The following is a 17,296-nucleotide window of genomic DNA, read 5'->3' as shown; positions in this document are numbered from 1 at the left end:
TTTAAGCGTATTTTCCAATTAACGCGGTTTTTTCACGCGGATTTTCCAAATTAACGCGGTTTTTTACGGGGATTTTCCTATTAACGCGGTTTTCTTTACCCCGCGTAACCCGGTACCCACGTAAAAAATAACAGTGCAATATCACATCTCTCCCTCAGCTCACATTTCTCTCTTATACTCCCTCAGAGCATATAACCTTAATTAGAGCTTGTAACGGAGCTTAGCACTTATGAAGGAAATTAGTGCCGTACCTTATCACGATTCTTGCGTGGATTTTATGTGTTGGGTAACGGGGAACTCACCGGGCGGTACAAAGGGACGGGGTTTTTATGGGAAGCAATTCGTGAATGTTATTCCCTGTCTACTTAGCTCTGGACGGTCCAACAGTGGTATTGCACGTGCATCGGCAGTAGAGAGTACAAATTACAAAGGAATCTACTAGCAAAATCCGAAAAAACGTGATATCCCTTGATTTTGACGTAGGATTACGTCTTTCGGGAACATATTGGGGTACAAATTGAAAATCGAAAATCGAGCACATCGTGAAAATTGTCCAATTTCAAACGCTTATTGCTCAGTCATTTCATGATGGATTGGAGTCCATAACAATGTTTTATATTGAAGAAAATAATATATGTCATGAAACTAACTATCGAACAATTGAAAAAACTCAACCCCTATCCTAACGGAAATACCTACTTCTGATTGGTCGAAATTGACGACACATGCGATGGGTCCCTTAGAGAGACATCAAAACCAAGCTGCACGGGAGAAACCGACATTGCGAATACATGAAAGTAGGGGGAATTTTGGTTCGTACCGAGATGTGTTTCCTAACAGAGACATCAAAAACAAGGTGCCGGGGGGAAATCGGCATTGCAAATATATGTAAGTCGGGGGCATTTTTATATTGCAAGTAAGGTGAGTGATACGATTAATTCTAGCAAATAAAATTTAAATTTGGAACTTTAATGTTGGTTGCTTCGTAAAATTTCATATCAATGACCGATCGTGTATAGTGCAAAATTGTATATGCTAGCAGTTGTGTTAAAAATGACTCGATATATGAAACGATTTATTTCAATTTTCATAAATAAAACCCAAGGTGTGTTCCCGCTCGAGGGTGCACCCGTGGCCGACTGATTAGCGTCTCACATTATCATGCCGGGTGTTCGGGTACGATTCCCGTTCTGGCCGGAGGATTTTTCGTCAAAGAAATTTTCTTCGACTTGAACTGTGGTCACCCGTATTCTAGAGCTTGCCATCGGAATACATTCAAGGCGTGTCATTTGGCTTAAGAAATCTCAACTAAATATTAATAAATGACGCTAGTTAATGCATACGTTGAGACGGCAAAAGTTCCACAGAGAACGTTAACGCCGTTCAAGAAGAAGTGTTCCCGCTCGAGAACGGGTCGTTTGGTTTAAGCTGTCTGTTTTGTTGTGTTTATTTTCACCCAGGGAAAGTTTATACGGCGAGAAAAATTGGAAAAGTGAAGAAATATTAGAAAAAGTGATTTCCCATATGCTCTACATATAGTATTAAATGCTGCTAGTCCAGTTAAAATTCGCATTGGGTTGAATAAACACTCAGAAAGTAAAAGTTATAAAAGAAAACTACCTTTCCCATTTCAAATATGTATTTTTATATTAAAGTAAAATGACTGACGAGAAAAATTGCTAGTTTTTTTACTGACGAGAAAAATTGATAGTTGTGTCCGGTATTGGTTATTATCTTTTTTTATCAACATTGATTTTTTTTCTTTATTTCATCCATACATAACATAGGAGGCATCTCGTCTAGGATCACAGAGGGTGGTTTTCATCATATCTCGTTCCACTTCGGTAATTTTCATCTGATACGCACCATCCAACAACTGTTTACCATCTTTCTGTTATCATCACTCGGTAAACACGGGTGGAGTGAACAAACAATAGCCAGCAACCAAACAAAACGGCCATTTTCAGGGCCACCAAATCATTATCAAAGAATTTAACGATGTAATTCTTCAAACATATCCAAAATCAACAGATAGCCTAACGGAATCCTACGTCAACTATGCGGTCGTGTCTCGGACACAACCCTCCTGTAACTTTTTTAGTAATTTTTCAGAAAAAATCCAGATGTAGACTAGTAATCAAAATCTCCAATAGTACTCGAATCGTTTGTGATTGAGTTAAACGATGACTAAGGGTGGGTTTAGACTAGTGATATATTCATGTGAAGAAATATGATGAGATTTATAGAAATCGCATCAACCGTTTACACTAGCGTGTACTTCTATAATGAATATATTCATATTTTCGGTGAATTTATTCACCTAAAGTAGAACTGCATCCAACTTTAGTGATTTCTCACCAGTGAGAAATTCACAAGCGTTTACATATGCTGAATTTATTCAAGTTATATATACCTCGAATAAGTGTATCATATTTATTCTCACCCGTTTACACCTATTTTCACGTGAAAGAATCTATCTATACCTATAGATCTCCCTAATGTAAACCCGCCATAAGAAGTGTCGTAAAAGATTAAAAAGGCATTTAATAATACTGTTTAAGAGACATTTTCATTTTGATTCGGATCAATTTCATGAAACTGACACGATTTTAACGAAATGCTAGCAATCATACGACATTCGACTCTCTTCTGCGCGTTTTCCAATTGTTTTTTCGTTTTACCTCCAGATTTCGCTTCCCGTAGCCATTTCATCAACTTTGATTCATATGACGATAAAGGGAATAAGAATTTCGTACTATTTGAATTAATTAGTTCAACATTTTTATTCATCCCAAAATGTGACATTCAGGTCCATCTGTAGCTTCTTTGTAGTCTTATTCGAAGACACGTCGAAACCAACGACAATGCATAGCTTACAAAGTTTCATCGAGCCAAACATCATCATATAGCTCAATTTATCACGCCCTAGTTGAATCTTCTCAGCTTTCTAGCTGTCATGAAAAAATTTTCTTCTCAATACAACCATTTCTTTTTCAGCAGTGCGGATTGATTTGTGACACATAACTGTTTCCAAGCACCACAGGATCTCAGCTTTGATAGTATGATTTTCAAGCATGAATTTATCGATAGTTTTCGAAAGGAAGGGATTTGGTTGAAGCTGAACTGCTGATACTGACGCCAAATGGCAATAAAAACATCGCGAACGTAAAAGCCGTCTAGCTTTGCGTTGTTTATCCTTCGGGAGGACTAAGTTCACCCACCGGCAAAAGCAAACAACATATACTGAAAAGCCTACAGAGTCAAACTAGTGAAATACAATTTTTTGGCATCATTTACTTTTTAATTACTGCTATAATTAAAATTCTAATTGGCGGGATTTTATTTTTTTCCAGATTGGTGACGAAATTCCCTGACATTTTTTTAATTCCCCGATATTCTGATTTTCATGGATTTTCAAGATAGTCGACACCCTGATAGATGACTGTGTTCTACTAGTCAAGCCTTTTCATTTGATACCCATGTTAATGGGGCTCTGAAAAAATATGTAATCCACCATTTTGTAGCGACCGCCATCTTGGATTTACATTTTTCATCAATAATTGTATTCTACTAGTCAAGCCTCTTCATTTGATACCCATATTGATGGGGTTTAGAGAAAATATTAAATGCGCCATTTTATAGCGGCCGCCATCATGGGTTTTCAAGATCATGGAATACGCAGTTTCATAATGACTGCAGAGATAAAGGTGTTCCAAATTTCAGATCAATCGGTCAACAGGAATGGGGTTAAATTTCTTTTAATGTGGGACATCGCAACAGACAAAGTTACAAAGTTATCCATGTACATACAAACGGTTCATATAATCGACCCCGTCCTGTATACCGAAAAATTTTGCGGTTTCCCGGATCGAAAATCTTTGCTCCACACTCCATACTCCATACTAAGGCTACTAACATACCCTTATGCAACTCCTTCAATGAGAAATTTGATGCAATGCAATGAAATTTGGACTCCGCAAGAACTCGACCGAATCACGCTGGGCAACGAACATGCTAAGCTAATATATTTTGGATTAATGTCTTTACAACATGGCCTGATGCACAATTTTTCTCCAATTAACTTGATTCGTGGCCTTCTCTCTCCAATTCCGCGGGCACCCCGTGCTTATTATGTTCCACTTGGCCTAATCACCTTGCTCGCTGTGCTCCTCGTCGTCTCGTTCCAGCCGGATTCCCGGTGCACACCATTTTTGCAGAATAGTTGTCTGACATTCTTGCAACATCCTACATGTCCAACATGCTCAGTGTATCCTTCCAGCTTTGATCACTTTCTGGATACTGGGTTTGCCGGTGAGTTGCGTGAGCTTTTGGTTCATCCTTCGCCTCCATACGTCGTCCTCCTGTACATCGCCGAAGATGGTTCTTAACACCCGTCGTTCAAATACTCCGAGTACTCGCAGATCATCTTCGAATATTGTCAAAGTTTCGTGTCCGTAAAGGACAACCGGTTTTATGAGCGTTTTGTACAGGGAACATTTCGCACGATTGCTAAGTCTGTTTGACCTTAAGTATTTGTGGAGACCATAGTGGGTACGACCCCCCATTGATAATGCGTCTCCGGATCTCGCGACTGGTATCATTGTCAGCCGTTACCATTAAGCCAAGATAGACAAATTGCTTCACTACCTCAAACTCATCTCCGTCGATAATTAAACCACTACCCAATCGGGTCATGTCGTGTTCGGATCCGGAAGTCAGCATGTATTTGGTTCTAGACGCATTGATTCTCAGTCCCACATTCTTTGCTTCTTGTTTAAGTCTGGTGCAATGTTCAGCTACCGACTCAAATGTTCTGCCGACAATGTCTACGTCATCAGCGAAAAAAAGCGGCTTTAAATTCGATGAATAGATGGTACGTAGGGACTCTGTACTCACGACATTTCTGGAGGATCTGCAGCAAGATGAAGATCTGGTCAGTAGCAGACCGACCTTCGATGAAGCTGGCCTGATAACCTCTTACGAATCTGTTTGTAAGTGGCGATAGACGACGGAAGATGATTTGGGAAACACTTTGTGGACATCATTCAGGACGGTGATTACACGAACGTTTTTACAGTCTAGTTTGTACTCTTTTTTGAAGATAGCGCAAATAACCCCATTTTTCCACTCCTCCGGTAGCTGTTCTGTTTCCCAAATTCTGACAACCAGTCGATGCAGATAACTAACCAACTTTTCAGGGCTTATCTTGATAAGTTCCGATCTGAAGCCATTTTTGTCAGTTGATTTGTTGTTCTTAAGCTGTTTGATAGCATTCCTAACTTCACCTATCGTTGGGGGTGGAACATCTTCATTATTTACTGCACCAGCGTAATCACTTTAATCGTTATCTCGGTCCTCTGCCTGTACGCCATTCAGGTGTTTATCGAGGTCCTCCACTTTTCGGTCACATCACGTTCGTTAATATACTCCTATCCTTATTCCGACACATTTCTACTCGTGGCACGGTGCCTTTCCTGGATGCATTGAGTTTCTGATAGAACTTTCACGTCTCATGAGAACGGTGCAACTATTCTAGTTCCTCACACTCCTCCTCTTCCTGGCGGCGTTTCTTTTTAGCAACATATATCAGCGCCATATTTTACGAAACAGAATGATAGATAATAGTAGCTTAATGTTGATTATCTGATTATATCTTTCCCATTCCCATATTTACGTGGTACTGACACGTGATTACTGAAGGGTATATCTTGATTAATGTGTTGAATTTCCTGATATGGGATAAAGTCCGATAAGATCGTGCGACATGAAAATCACCTGATTGAAAATTTGGCCTTCAGTTGTTGATTGATATTATATTTAGAATCAACTGACCGACGAACTTCATTCCGCCCAAATTTTTTTATATGAATTCTTTCGAATATTTACGTTTTCTCACTAAGCGAACGTTCATGAGTTCAATCGCAAAATTCTTGATTGATTGATCTTCTAATTGGGTATTTACAATTTCCTTCCACTGTAAATTTACTATTTCTTCTACCAAGACTCGTCATCTTCTATATAACTTCTATGAATCTTATATGAACGTATTTCTGTGTCTTTCTGATTCCTATGGACTCGGAAATTACTGAACCAATTGACGTGAAAATTTGTATATAGGGGTTTTTTGGGGCCGGGGAAGGTTCTTATTATAATTCGAGACAACTCCCCCCTCACTAAGCGTGGGCTGTCATACAAATGAAACACAAATTTCAGCATAACTCGAGAATTAATCAAGCAAATTGAACCAAATTAAAAAAAATATTCTAAAATGAAGAGTTCTGCGATCTGACTCACGTACGCTTGGTAAGAAAAGTATTCATATCAAAAAAAGTTGATGGGTTTGAGCCTAGAGGCACGGACGGGTTTTTGACATAGGACTGTGATTGTGTGTAGTAATTGCATTTGAATTGAGTTTTTTCATTGTTCAAAACCTGTAATTTTTTCGCTTTTGATACATCGAATGAAAGCCCTGAGAAAAACCATTTTCTGTATAAACTTACATCCTTTAAACGGGTTAGATAACGTAATAGCTGTTAAAAAATGTACAGAGAAATACCATTAAAGCTATTACTACCCTTTTCTTCTGTTTATTCAATTATGCAGAAGAAGACGAGGAGTCATCATTTATCATTTTCAAACAGAAGTCCTAATAGTTAAGATCTACATAAATATAAGCCTAAGTCCAATAAATCTATGACTACAGAAATAAAAAAAGCATTTTTATTTCTCCTTCGTTGTCACGTTGTCCGGAACATTGTTTGTAGAGGGTTGTAATAACTTCATGGCCAGGTTATGTATATTGAGTATTCTATGTCCATGAGTGGTCTCCTGGGAAGTTCGTGTAGCTGGTGTAGTGAACTGATTTCATTGGTTACGTCAATCGTTATATTTTTCGTAGAGTGACTACCATATAGAGAAATCAAAGACATAGTCCTATGTCAAAATAATCTTGGGCGGGACGATGTTCATTGGGTCAGTTAATTATAATATAAAATCTTCCTCGGATACAATTTTCGTGCAAGATTTTTTCACCACTCACAAATAATGTAAGTATCAACTACATAGGATATTTGATACAGAAAAATAAATTCTCATTCATAACATTTATTCTCAAAATGTGTTCAATTCACCTAAAAATTCATTGGCATTATCTCTTCCCAAAAGCGGAGTACAAAGCTCAATGCCGCCAAGGGTAATTTGAATTGGATTTGATGGATTTGTCATCCTAGTCAACCGTACTGTTGCCAAGTCTCATCGTAGAAAGAAACAAATGTATGTCATGCAACTTATTAAACATTTCCGTACCAACTTCTGCGATATAAGTTAAATTCTTCCTACCATTTATCGGGGTTACGGCAGATATGAGAGTTGAATTTATCAATGTTCACAAATCCGCATAAGCTCCCGAAATAAGCTATGTGATAACGTGCACAGCATAGCTTAACGAAAAGTGGTCAGTTGTATTCATCTATTACACAACATAGATGAACACTATGAAAATTTTTAAAAAATCAACCAATTTTCCAATACCTTATCCAGTGTAAATTTTAAAATATATTTACGAAATTATTCGTGAATAGTGTGTTTTATTGACGCATACCAAATCTTTTTAGCTGAAGTTGGGCTACCTCCTTTCGAAGGTGCTTCGCAATTTATATGAAGCGTGCATGTATTGTTTCAGCAGTTTTTTTTTATGACAGAACGAGTCCGAATCAATAGTCTTCGCTGATTATCAATCACAGCAAACAAACTATGCCACTTATGATATGGCAATGAGTCGATGAATGAAGAAGTGCTGCCTGATTTACTTTCTCTAGACTTCGCACTCAACTTCCCGGTTACATGAAATACACTCTACAGAACTAAAAGGAAAAAAAGTCTCGACCAATAAATGGGCCCAAAACCATATTCTGATATGTGTTCACTACCAGAATGTTCCGTATCTGGAGTAATATAGATTATTCCACATAACACAAGATCAGCATCAACTGGAAACACTGCTCAAATAGACAGTGGAAAATGATAACCATGATCCCAGGGGGCGCTACGCCCCTTCATAATTAGTCATTCGTAAAACATACCATAATTAAGAGCTATCACTACATAAGAATGAATACTGGTCGATTACATCTTCATTGAGTTTCAATTAGTAGCAACCAATTGCACAAATTTCACAAAAACCCCATCTTCCCCATTATTGATTTTCTATACACCCATGAATCGAGACGATTGGAATTTCCACACCTCAAGGGCAAACAGAACAATCCACTTTCGGGGTTCCAGTTTACCTGAAGTTATCTCGACCTGCAATTCAGCTCGAACTATTCTATGTACTTGCCTGGGAGAAATTGAAGCGGATGAGGGCAAATTGATGCGCTGGACCAATATTAACGGAACACTTTACTACTCAGCGCACAAAACTCCAACTTGAACTAGGCGAACCAAAGACACACAATTTTGCACCGAAGGATGAAAGTTTTGATGTACGAGAGAGAAAGGGAGAGCACATCACGAATTGTCACTAGCGATAGTAAGGGTTACCAGCCGTAAACAAAGATTTTCCAAGTTGGGCAGACTGACGGGTTGACGTTATATTTACAACTAGATGGCGCAGCGAGTAAAATGATTTTTTTTTGTTTAAAATTTGTTTGAATTTTTTAGAAAAATCTTAATTTTTCTTCAAATTTTCTGGTTTCAGGTATTCATTCAAGTATTCAATCATTAGAAAATCATGTAACAATATTATGGCCAGAATATTATAAAGGATGGCTAAAAGTGTATAAGGGCATATGTGTTGTAATTTATTTTTTTTATTAGGTAAACGATTTGTAGCATGTGTTGCGGTTCAAATACGGCAGATTTTTCTCGTACCGGTTGAACGGAATTCTCTACATAACCAATGATATCAACCAACTTAATGTAATATCGATTTCATCGCTATTGACAAATTTACGCAAAGCTGAATCAGCTCATGCGACATCTACATTAGAGCTCAGACCCACAAAAGTGAGGGTGTTTGTTTATTTTACGCACTGAAAAGCAAGATTCGGTAGTGATTATTCATTTTATTTCAATTTAAATTCATTTCAGCCATTGAATGTCATCAGTATATGGTAAGAAAGTTGGAGTTTCGTATAATTACGATGGTTTCAACACGCGATTTTACCAAAGTCATAGATAATCTTCGAAAATTTTAAGTTTGATAATGCATACCGGTTATTGATACCAAGACGGGTTTATGGTACTAGGTGGGGTCGTTTCGTCATAAAGTTGGTTAGGGGAGCGGTATATGAAAACAGTACGGAAGAAAGCAGAAGGGGAATTATTTCCTTGAAGCGTGAAAGAGACAGACTGATCACGAACGAGCTTGGGCACAAGCGTATTGTGTTTTGTTTACAAACAAAATACAGTAGACTTCTAAGATGGCTGAAGAGTGGTTCTAGCAAGTTGGCCCATCTTAGGATATACTTCTACGCGCCTTGATTGATACTATGGATAATTGCGATGAAATCGATATCATATCAAATTGGCTGATATCATTGATTATGTAGGGGCCAATACGAGAAGGATTTGCAGTATTTTTAGCGCAAAACACCCTATTCATCGTTTACTTATTTGGGAAAAAATAAAGTTACATTACTTATAACAAGCCATTCCTCGTAATTGGCGAACTAACGCAAAACGTAAACGATCGGTGTGACATCTGGATTTTGTTTCTAAACTAAGAAAATGATGCTAATTATTAGCGTAAGATAATATTAGCGTGCAGAATCTGAGTGTGAAGCACGTAGATGTCAAGACGGCGTATCTTAACGGAGAGCTGGATGAAGTCATCTATATGCGCCAACCCGATGGTTTCCATACCGGAAATGAGGGTACCGTATGCCGCTTGAGGAGGAGCCTATACGGACTCAAACAGTCAGCGCGAGTATGGAACAAGAAGGTGGATTCTATCTTCAAGGCCATAGGGTTTATCCAGTCGAAGGCAGACCCATGCCTATACATCCGGAAGAAAGGAGGAGCATTCACGTACATCCTAATCTACGTGGATGATATGGTCTTCGTCGCGCAGTCAGAGGAAGAGTTCCGCTCCATCTTGGGATATCTAGAGCAACAGTTCGCCGTTACCAACCTGGGAGATCTTCATCATTTCTTGGGTATGGAGGTAGAACGTGGACAGAATGGCTTCAAATTGAACCAACAGACTTACATCAAGAAGCTAGTCAAGAAGTTCAGCTTGGAAAATGCCAAACCGTCGAAGGTTCCCATCGATCCAGGCTATTTGCAGCTGAAGGAGGAGGAGCATGACCAGCTACCGAATTACCACCAATTCATTAGCCTTATTGGAGGATTGCTTTACGTGGCACTGCACACTCGTCCGGATATTGCAGTAAGTACGACGATCCTGGCGCAGAAATCCAGTTGCCCCAACCAACAAGACTGGAATGAAGCTAAGCGAGTGCTGCGATATCTAGCAACAAGCAGTCACCTCAAGCTGGCACTGGGATGCAACAGCGATGGCTTGTCGCTATACGCTGACGCGGATTGGGCAGGAGACCAGCGGGACCGGAAGTCTAAATCTGAGCATTTGATCATGTTCGGAGGAGGCCTGATCCAGTGGGGTTCCAGAAAGCAGTCGTGTGTGGCCCTCAGCACAACTGAAGCCGAACTGGTTGCACTTGCAGAGGGATGCAAAGAGCTTATCTGGACGAAGCGATTGATGGCTTCGTCCAGATAAGCAACAGCTAATCAACCTGCAGTACTGCCCTTCGGAATCGATGTTAGCGGACATGTTGACGAAGCCACTGCAACGAGTCCGTTTGGAGGATTTACGAAGCCAAATGGGAGTAATTCAAGATTAGCACGAGGAGGAGTATTAGCGTAAGATAATATTAGCGTACAGAATTTGAATTTGAATATCCATGCGCAGCAGGCGCTGACTTTAAACCTAGAAATAAAATTTTCATTAGTAACTGTGTTCTCAACCAAAGCAGTAGTTTGTTCTTCGGCTCTATCCGATACTAATGCAACCTAAAACTCAAAAACAAATCACGTATATTTTACTTCCGGGCTTTCCAAAGTAGTTCTCATATGCAGGAATCGTGCATTTTTCTACTTGTGTTTGATTGTGCTCTCGAATTTCCTTCTTTAATTCAACCATTGTCAACATTTTTATAGTTTTCACTACTGAAAGAGGTATATAAATAACATATTATATATAAAATTGCGCAGAATTAAATTTCTTACAAACTCATCGCAATCAAATAATCTTTTATGACTATAACATTGTAATTTATGGAAAGAATTACAAACCTTCCATAAGCTCACATGACAAAATTTAAAACCATCATCACTTTCACCGCAGCGCCGCCTAGGTGTAGATTTGTACGTTAGATCGCCAATTGGCGTTTACGCAAAACGTAAACGATCGGTGAGACATCTGGATTCTGTTTTTGAACTAAGAAAATGATGATAAGGTAACCTAAAATTGACGAATTTACGCAAAGCTGAATCAGCTCATGCGACATCTACATTAGAGCTCAGAACAAAAGTGAGGATGTTTGTTTATTTTACGCACTGAAAAGCAAGATTCGGTGGTGATTATTCATTTTATTTCAATTTAGATTCATTTCAGCAATTGAATGTCGTCAGTATATGGTAAGAAAGTTGGAGTTTTGTATATTTACGATGGTTTCAACACGCGATTTGACCAAAGTCATAGATAATCTTCGAAAATTTTAAGTTTGATAATGCATAACGGTTATTGATACTATGGATAATTGCGGTGAAATCGATATCATATAAAATTTTCTGATATTATTGATTATGTAGGGGCCGATACGAGAAGGATTTGCAGTATTTTTAGCGCAAAACGTCCTATTCATCGTAATTGCGGTGAAATCGATATCATATCAAATTTTCTGATATTATTGATTGTGTAGGGGTCGATACGAGAAGGATTTGCAGTATTTTTAGCACAAAACGTCCTATTCATCGTTCACTTAGTTGAAAAAAATTAAAGTTATAATACTTATAACAAGCCATTCCTCATAATATACATAGCACATTGTAAAATGATGGTTTTCTAACCTTTTCAGCGTGGAAAGAATAAATGAAACCAGGAAATTTGAAGATAAATTCTGATTTTTCTAGAAAATTTAAACGAATTTCATACCAAAAAAACAAAACATCCTCATTTAACTCGCTGCGCCATCTGGTTGTAAATCCAACGTAAATTCGTCAATGTTCTATTTTAAAGAAAAATAATCCAGTGAATAAATGCAAAAAATTTAGAGTGTTTTCATATGCCTTTTATTTCAGAGTCAGTCGGGTGCTATGATTGATGCTAGGATCGTTAGCAAAATCTCAAGCAGAACTGTCAGTGGGATACCCAATTCATAAGAAAACAAAGGGAAAATGTCAGTGGGAGACCCGATATGTTGGCTCCTCAGTTCAGTTCAATGGGGGTTCTCTAAAGACGTCACCCGGCTGTTCAGAGCAGGGGTTAGACATCAATTGAATATAGGCTACCCAAAATCAAAATAAATATGGCGTCATTTGTTTATCAACATATCATTTACGAGGATCGAAATCGAAAAATGCGCTGCTTTATTCTAACTGCATGAGCGATTTTCATATTTCGGTTTCACATGGAAGTGTTTACATTTAACATGGAGTTTAAAGTTAGACACTATTCGACTATATATGTGCGATTCACATAGCACGTTACGGAGAAGAACGTCTACGTTCCGTCAATGTCTCCACCAATTCACACATGCAGTCAATGCTTCCATCAGCACCGTCACGTCAAATGCCAAACGAATGATTTATTTAATTTTATTCATGGTGTCGCCACCTACAACAATTTTAAATTGCAATGCCCTCTTTCAAATCAGCATGCCTAGAATCAGTTCTAAATTTTGAAAAATTCAATTATTTAAATGCTTAAACCCCGTAGTCCGACCCTTATGCAACAATAATAATAAATAGAATAATTCTTTCAACTAGTCGCGAATGATTTTCACTCCGAAATTTGGAGCTAAGAGATATGTTGGCATAAAAAGTACAGTAAGTTACTTATAAAGCGATATGCTGAGGCACCACTCAGTGTCGCATTTGAGTCGGTTTTGACCAGTAATTGGACATTTGCGACTGGTGGCGACTTTCAATGTAGGGTCATAATTTGGGCCCCAAACTCAATGTTCACAAAAATGTCCAACTAGAGGTAAAAATGTCTAATTAAACGTGTTGCATCACAGATCTGTTCAATTAGCTTAATGTCGATGTAGATGTAAATTACTGTACAACCAAATCAAAACAAAAGCCGAGACACAAAGCTCGGACAAAAACCAATCGAGCCGTCCGTCTCCGTCAATTATTCTTTCCTACAAACCCCCAGCAAACATTAAATCGCATAACAAGCGTATATATAACATCATATGCCCTAAAATTTGGTTGGCATATAATGTGCCTAACTGGCATATGCATGCAAAAGTGGAGGCCATATACATACATGGCAAATGCTTACCGAATTTGTTTGGATGAATATGCAACTTTGACCGGCTGTAATAGCGACTTTTACCATACTCATATACGATTTATTACAGACATCGAAAAAAAAAACAAATGGCACAAAATATTTTCGTGAAATGTTTATTACAGCCTCACGAATCGCCATTTTTATATATGAGTATTTATGTTTGTAGAAATAATAATTGTTTGATTGACTTGTGTTGGGAGCGGAATATGAATGTTTAAAATGACACAGATTGATGTTTGGTGAAAACTGCTCCGATATGGGTTCGAACTCCGGTCGTCTGGATTATCATCCACCAGCTATCTCGCGCGGCTATCTGCAATTTAATTCAACAGCGGTTAAAACTTTCGAGTGCATCAGCATTTCATTGACATTTCAATATGATGTAATATGTCCTTTATTAGGATCTAATATGATTTACTGTTTCATGATTTTCTTCAGCATGCAACACGATTTTCTACAGTACTGAATCGATTTAAATTATACGCTTATACGACACACAAACTGCATCAGCGTAATATACGCATATGATGCGGATTAAATATATTTTACGACAATGTACATCATAAAATTGATGTTTATTATACCGATATGCGACTTAATTTGATAATGGTATATAAAATCGAGTTTTTACATTTTATGCGATTTCAAATATACACGATACATACTTTGATTGATATTATATGCGATTATGATTATTCGGATTTCTTGTAAGACTTGGCACGTGCAAAATTATACGATTTAATGTTTGCTGGGCCTGCCGGTCGTTTTCGTTGAAGGTATGCTGACGGGTCGTTACGTTGCTGGTGTATGTGAATGTTTTCATGAGAATTGCATTGTAGAATCATTGACGTATCGTGACGTGACGGGACGTGAACGTGACGTGTATGTTGTATGTGAATCGCACTATAACCGGACCGAGTTGTGAATAACAGTAATTGATTGAACCAAAATGTCAGTGAACCGCAGCAATATTGGGTACACTGGCAATATGAGGGACTTGAGGTTTTAGTCGTACCCCTGGTTCAGAGTCCTGATTTGAATTTGAATAGTATTTCATTGACTTCAGCTATAGGGCTGTTCGGAAGTATAAAAGTCAAAATAAATAAACACATGTGCTTCGGCTAGTTAGTTTTTCAATACGAGTATAATAAAAAAAAATTCTCTATTCAAGATTATTATTAGTGAAACAAAATAAAAAAGGTACAGAATGCCGTATGCACGTAAAAAAATGCACAGCGGTGACACCCATCTTCGTCGGCGATGGAGACTTCGAAGCCGCAAAAAGGATCTTGATGAAATCGACTCAGACCTCAAGAACTCATCGGATAGTTTGCTGAATCAAGAAGTTGATCTGGAGAAACCAGGTTTTGCTCAGTTTTACTGTGTTCATTGTGCAACCTACTACATCAACGATCGGGCACTTCAAGATCACTTCCGGACGAAGGTACACAAGCGTCGATTGAAGGCTCTGGAAGTGGAACCCTACACCGTTGAAGATTCGCTTCGTGCTGCTGGACAGGGAAGCTTTGTCGAACCGCAAAAACGGAAAATGGAAACACAACCTTCCAAAAAGGAGTATGCTGATGGCAAGCGGATGAAGGTTGACGTGGTAATTGAAGAGGAAAAGCCCGCGAAACAAAACTTATCAAAAGTTCCAAAATATGATGGACAGTTTGGTAAAATATTAGAGGATTTGAAAACTCCCGCAACATAAACATATCTTGTTTTGTTAATGATTTACATTCTTAGTTGTTTATTACAAAGCTTGCATTTTAGAAGTAAGATTCGGGGAATATTTTGAAAATAAAAACAAAATTTTCGAAAAAAAAGTTCAACGTTTATTTTTTACAACGCGACTGAAAGAAAATAAGAAAAAATAAGCTAGAGCATCGAGAACGCCGAGGAAGGGGCCTGACATTAAAACACACTTCAAGTGCATTTTTCTAGAGCTTGTCCATAAAATGGGGGTTTCCGTTGGCGCTTTTTCGTTGGGTTAATATGTCACATCCAGTTTCGGTTACCAACAGCGTTTGTTCGAATTGAGCCGAGTATAAACCGTCGGCTGTAACGGCAGTCCAATCGTCGGGCCAGGACACATCACGCCAAGTTCCTTCCGAAATCATTGGTTCTATAGTGAAACAGTGGCCGGCTTTCATCACTCCAACAGCATTATTTTCTACGGAGTAATTGAAAGGATGCCATTGACCAACACTCAATTCGGTAATATTCCTTTGTATACTCACTGGCATAGTGTGGCACATTCGGAGCAGTGTGAAATAATCTATGGATACCATGGCCGCAATAACTCTTCACTACGCTGTAACCATGAGCGTGGACATGTTTTTGAATAACATTCCCGATCTCGCGGTAACGTTGCCCGGGTCTGCAAATCGTGTGTAAGAATTTATTATTTTTATAGTACTCCCATCGCGAAACATACTTAACAATCTCGATCGCCTTCATCAGTGCTTCGTAAGTAACTTGCACTAACTTTTTGTGTTGCTCTTTGACATTCCCCACGAAAAATGTCTCATTCAAGTCGCCATGAAATCCACGGTGATACACCGTCACGTCAACGTTACAAATGTCTCCATCCTCCAGCGGCCTCATATCCGGTATTCCATGACAAATTACTTCGTTTACCGAAGTACAACAAGATTTTGGAAAATTATAATAGTTCAATGGGCTTGGATAACATTCCCGCTCGATGCAAGCCTCATGTACAATTCGATCGATTTCATCGGTCGTCACTCCAACGTCACAAACGCGAGCCGCTTCGTCAAGAACCTCACGGCCAAGGCGACAAGCGACACGCATGCCTTCCTTCTCTTCGTCATCCAAAATTTTTATAGTTGTATTGCCCCTTAGCGCTTCTTCACATTTAGAGTGTCCCTCTTTGTGGTCCGCATAATCTGGACGAGCAATCGCCACTGGAACTGGTCTTTTCTCAGATTTCAGAAACGGCCGCAGTTTACCGGTAAATGTATAGTAAGGCCACGGGTTATAACCATTCTCGCTATCCTTACCCTCTGAAAGGAAAATAGTCTTGTAAATCGATTGTTCGGTTGAGACCGGCGATCGAAATGTTACAGAACCGAAATCTCACTTGCTAAAGCATGAATAATTTTGTGTGTTTTCCAGGATCCTTTGAAACAATCCTGGCTGCAAAAATACGATCCTTGTATACCCATCTTTAGACATACGGGACATTGTAGAGTGGCCGCATTCTGGCAGTTCTCCGTCTCACAACTGTGCTGTATCTTCACATCAGTCATCATGTAAAAAGTAGATTTTTATTAACCACTTGCGCTGAGTCTAACCTAACCGGCAATATGGTGGGTGTAGAAAAGGTTACGCTAATATATTTCTTTTTTTAGAAATGCAAATAAATCCTATTTTTATGCACTATGCATGCAGTTCTAGAGACGGAAAAATCACGCAATATAAACCTCCCGCGAGAGATGAACGCACTGACCGCACTGCATGCTATTTTGACGTTTTCGTGATATCAAAGTAGTTTGACATTTACTTAAGGTATGCTTAATTTTTAATACCAATGTGTGGTATGTGCGGGGGCTGCCATACAAATGAAGCATAAATTTCTGCATGACTCAAGAACTAATCAAGCAAACGGAACTAAATTTGGCATGTAGAGGTTTTACGGGGCAAGAAACGTTTCTAAGGTGGTTCAACACTCCTCCCGCATACCTTGTTAACAGTGTAATTATATGCAACCGACTACACCATGAACGCAGC

General features: G+C 38.7%; 3 protein-coding genes across 9 annotated transcripts in view; 1 reads left to right on the top strand and 2 right to left on the bottom strand.

Annotated features, from left to right (window-relative positions):
• Window positions 1-8,495, bottom strand: part of LOC129779628 (V-type proton ATPase 116 kDa subunit a 1) — a 42,599-nt gene extending 34,104 nt beyond the window's left edge. For all 7 annotated transcript variants that reach the window (XM_055787249.1, XM_055787327.1, XM_055787470.1 and 4 more), the window contains exon 1: window positions 8,339-8,495. The gene's annotated coding sequence lies outside the window, so the exon portion shown is untranslated. The remainder of the gene's footprint in view (window positions 1-8,338) is intronic.
• Window positions 8,496-14,608: 6,113 nt separating this feature from the next.
• On the top strand, window positions 14,609-15,369 carry LOC129773404 (zinc finger protein 593 homolog). The gene has a single exon (XM_055777003.1). The coding sequence runs from the start codon at window positions 14,748-14,750 to the stop codon at window positions 15,252-15,254; it is 507 nt and encodes a 168-aa protein (XP_055632978.1). The 5' UTR covers window positions 14,609-14,747; the 3' UTR covers window positions 15,255-15,369.
• Window positions 15,356-17,027, bottom strand: LOC129773394 (methionine aminopeptidase 1). Its single transcript, XM_055776993.1, has 4 exons — window positions 16,647-17,027; window positions 15,981-16,569; window positions 15,784-15,923; window positions 15,356-15,716 (listed from the first exon to the last, which is right to left on the bottom strand). Exons 1-4 carry the CDS (start codon window positions 16,816-16,818, stop codon window positions 15,484-15,486), a joined length of 1,134 nt encoding a protein of 377 aa, XP_055632968.1. The 5' UTR covers window positions 16,819-17,027; the 3' UTR covers window positions 15,356-15,483.
• Between the last annotated feature and the right edge of the window lie 269 nt (window positions 17,028-17,296).

The sequence above is a fragment of the Toxorhynchites rutilus genome, chromosome 1 (genome assembly GCF_029784135.1).
Source record: "Toxorhynchites rutilus septentrionalis strain SRP chromosome 1, ASM2978413v1, whole genome shotgun sequence".
NCBI lineage: Eukaryota > Metazoa > Arthropoda > Insecta > Diptera > Culicidae > Toxorhynchites > Toxorhynchites rutilus.
Note: the sequence above shows the minus strand (reverse complement) of the source record. Positions and strands in the feature narration are given on the sequence as shown.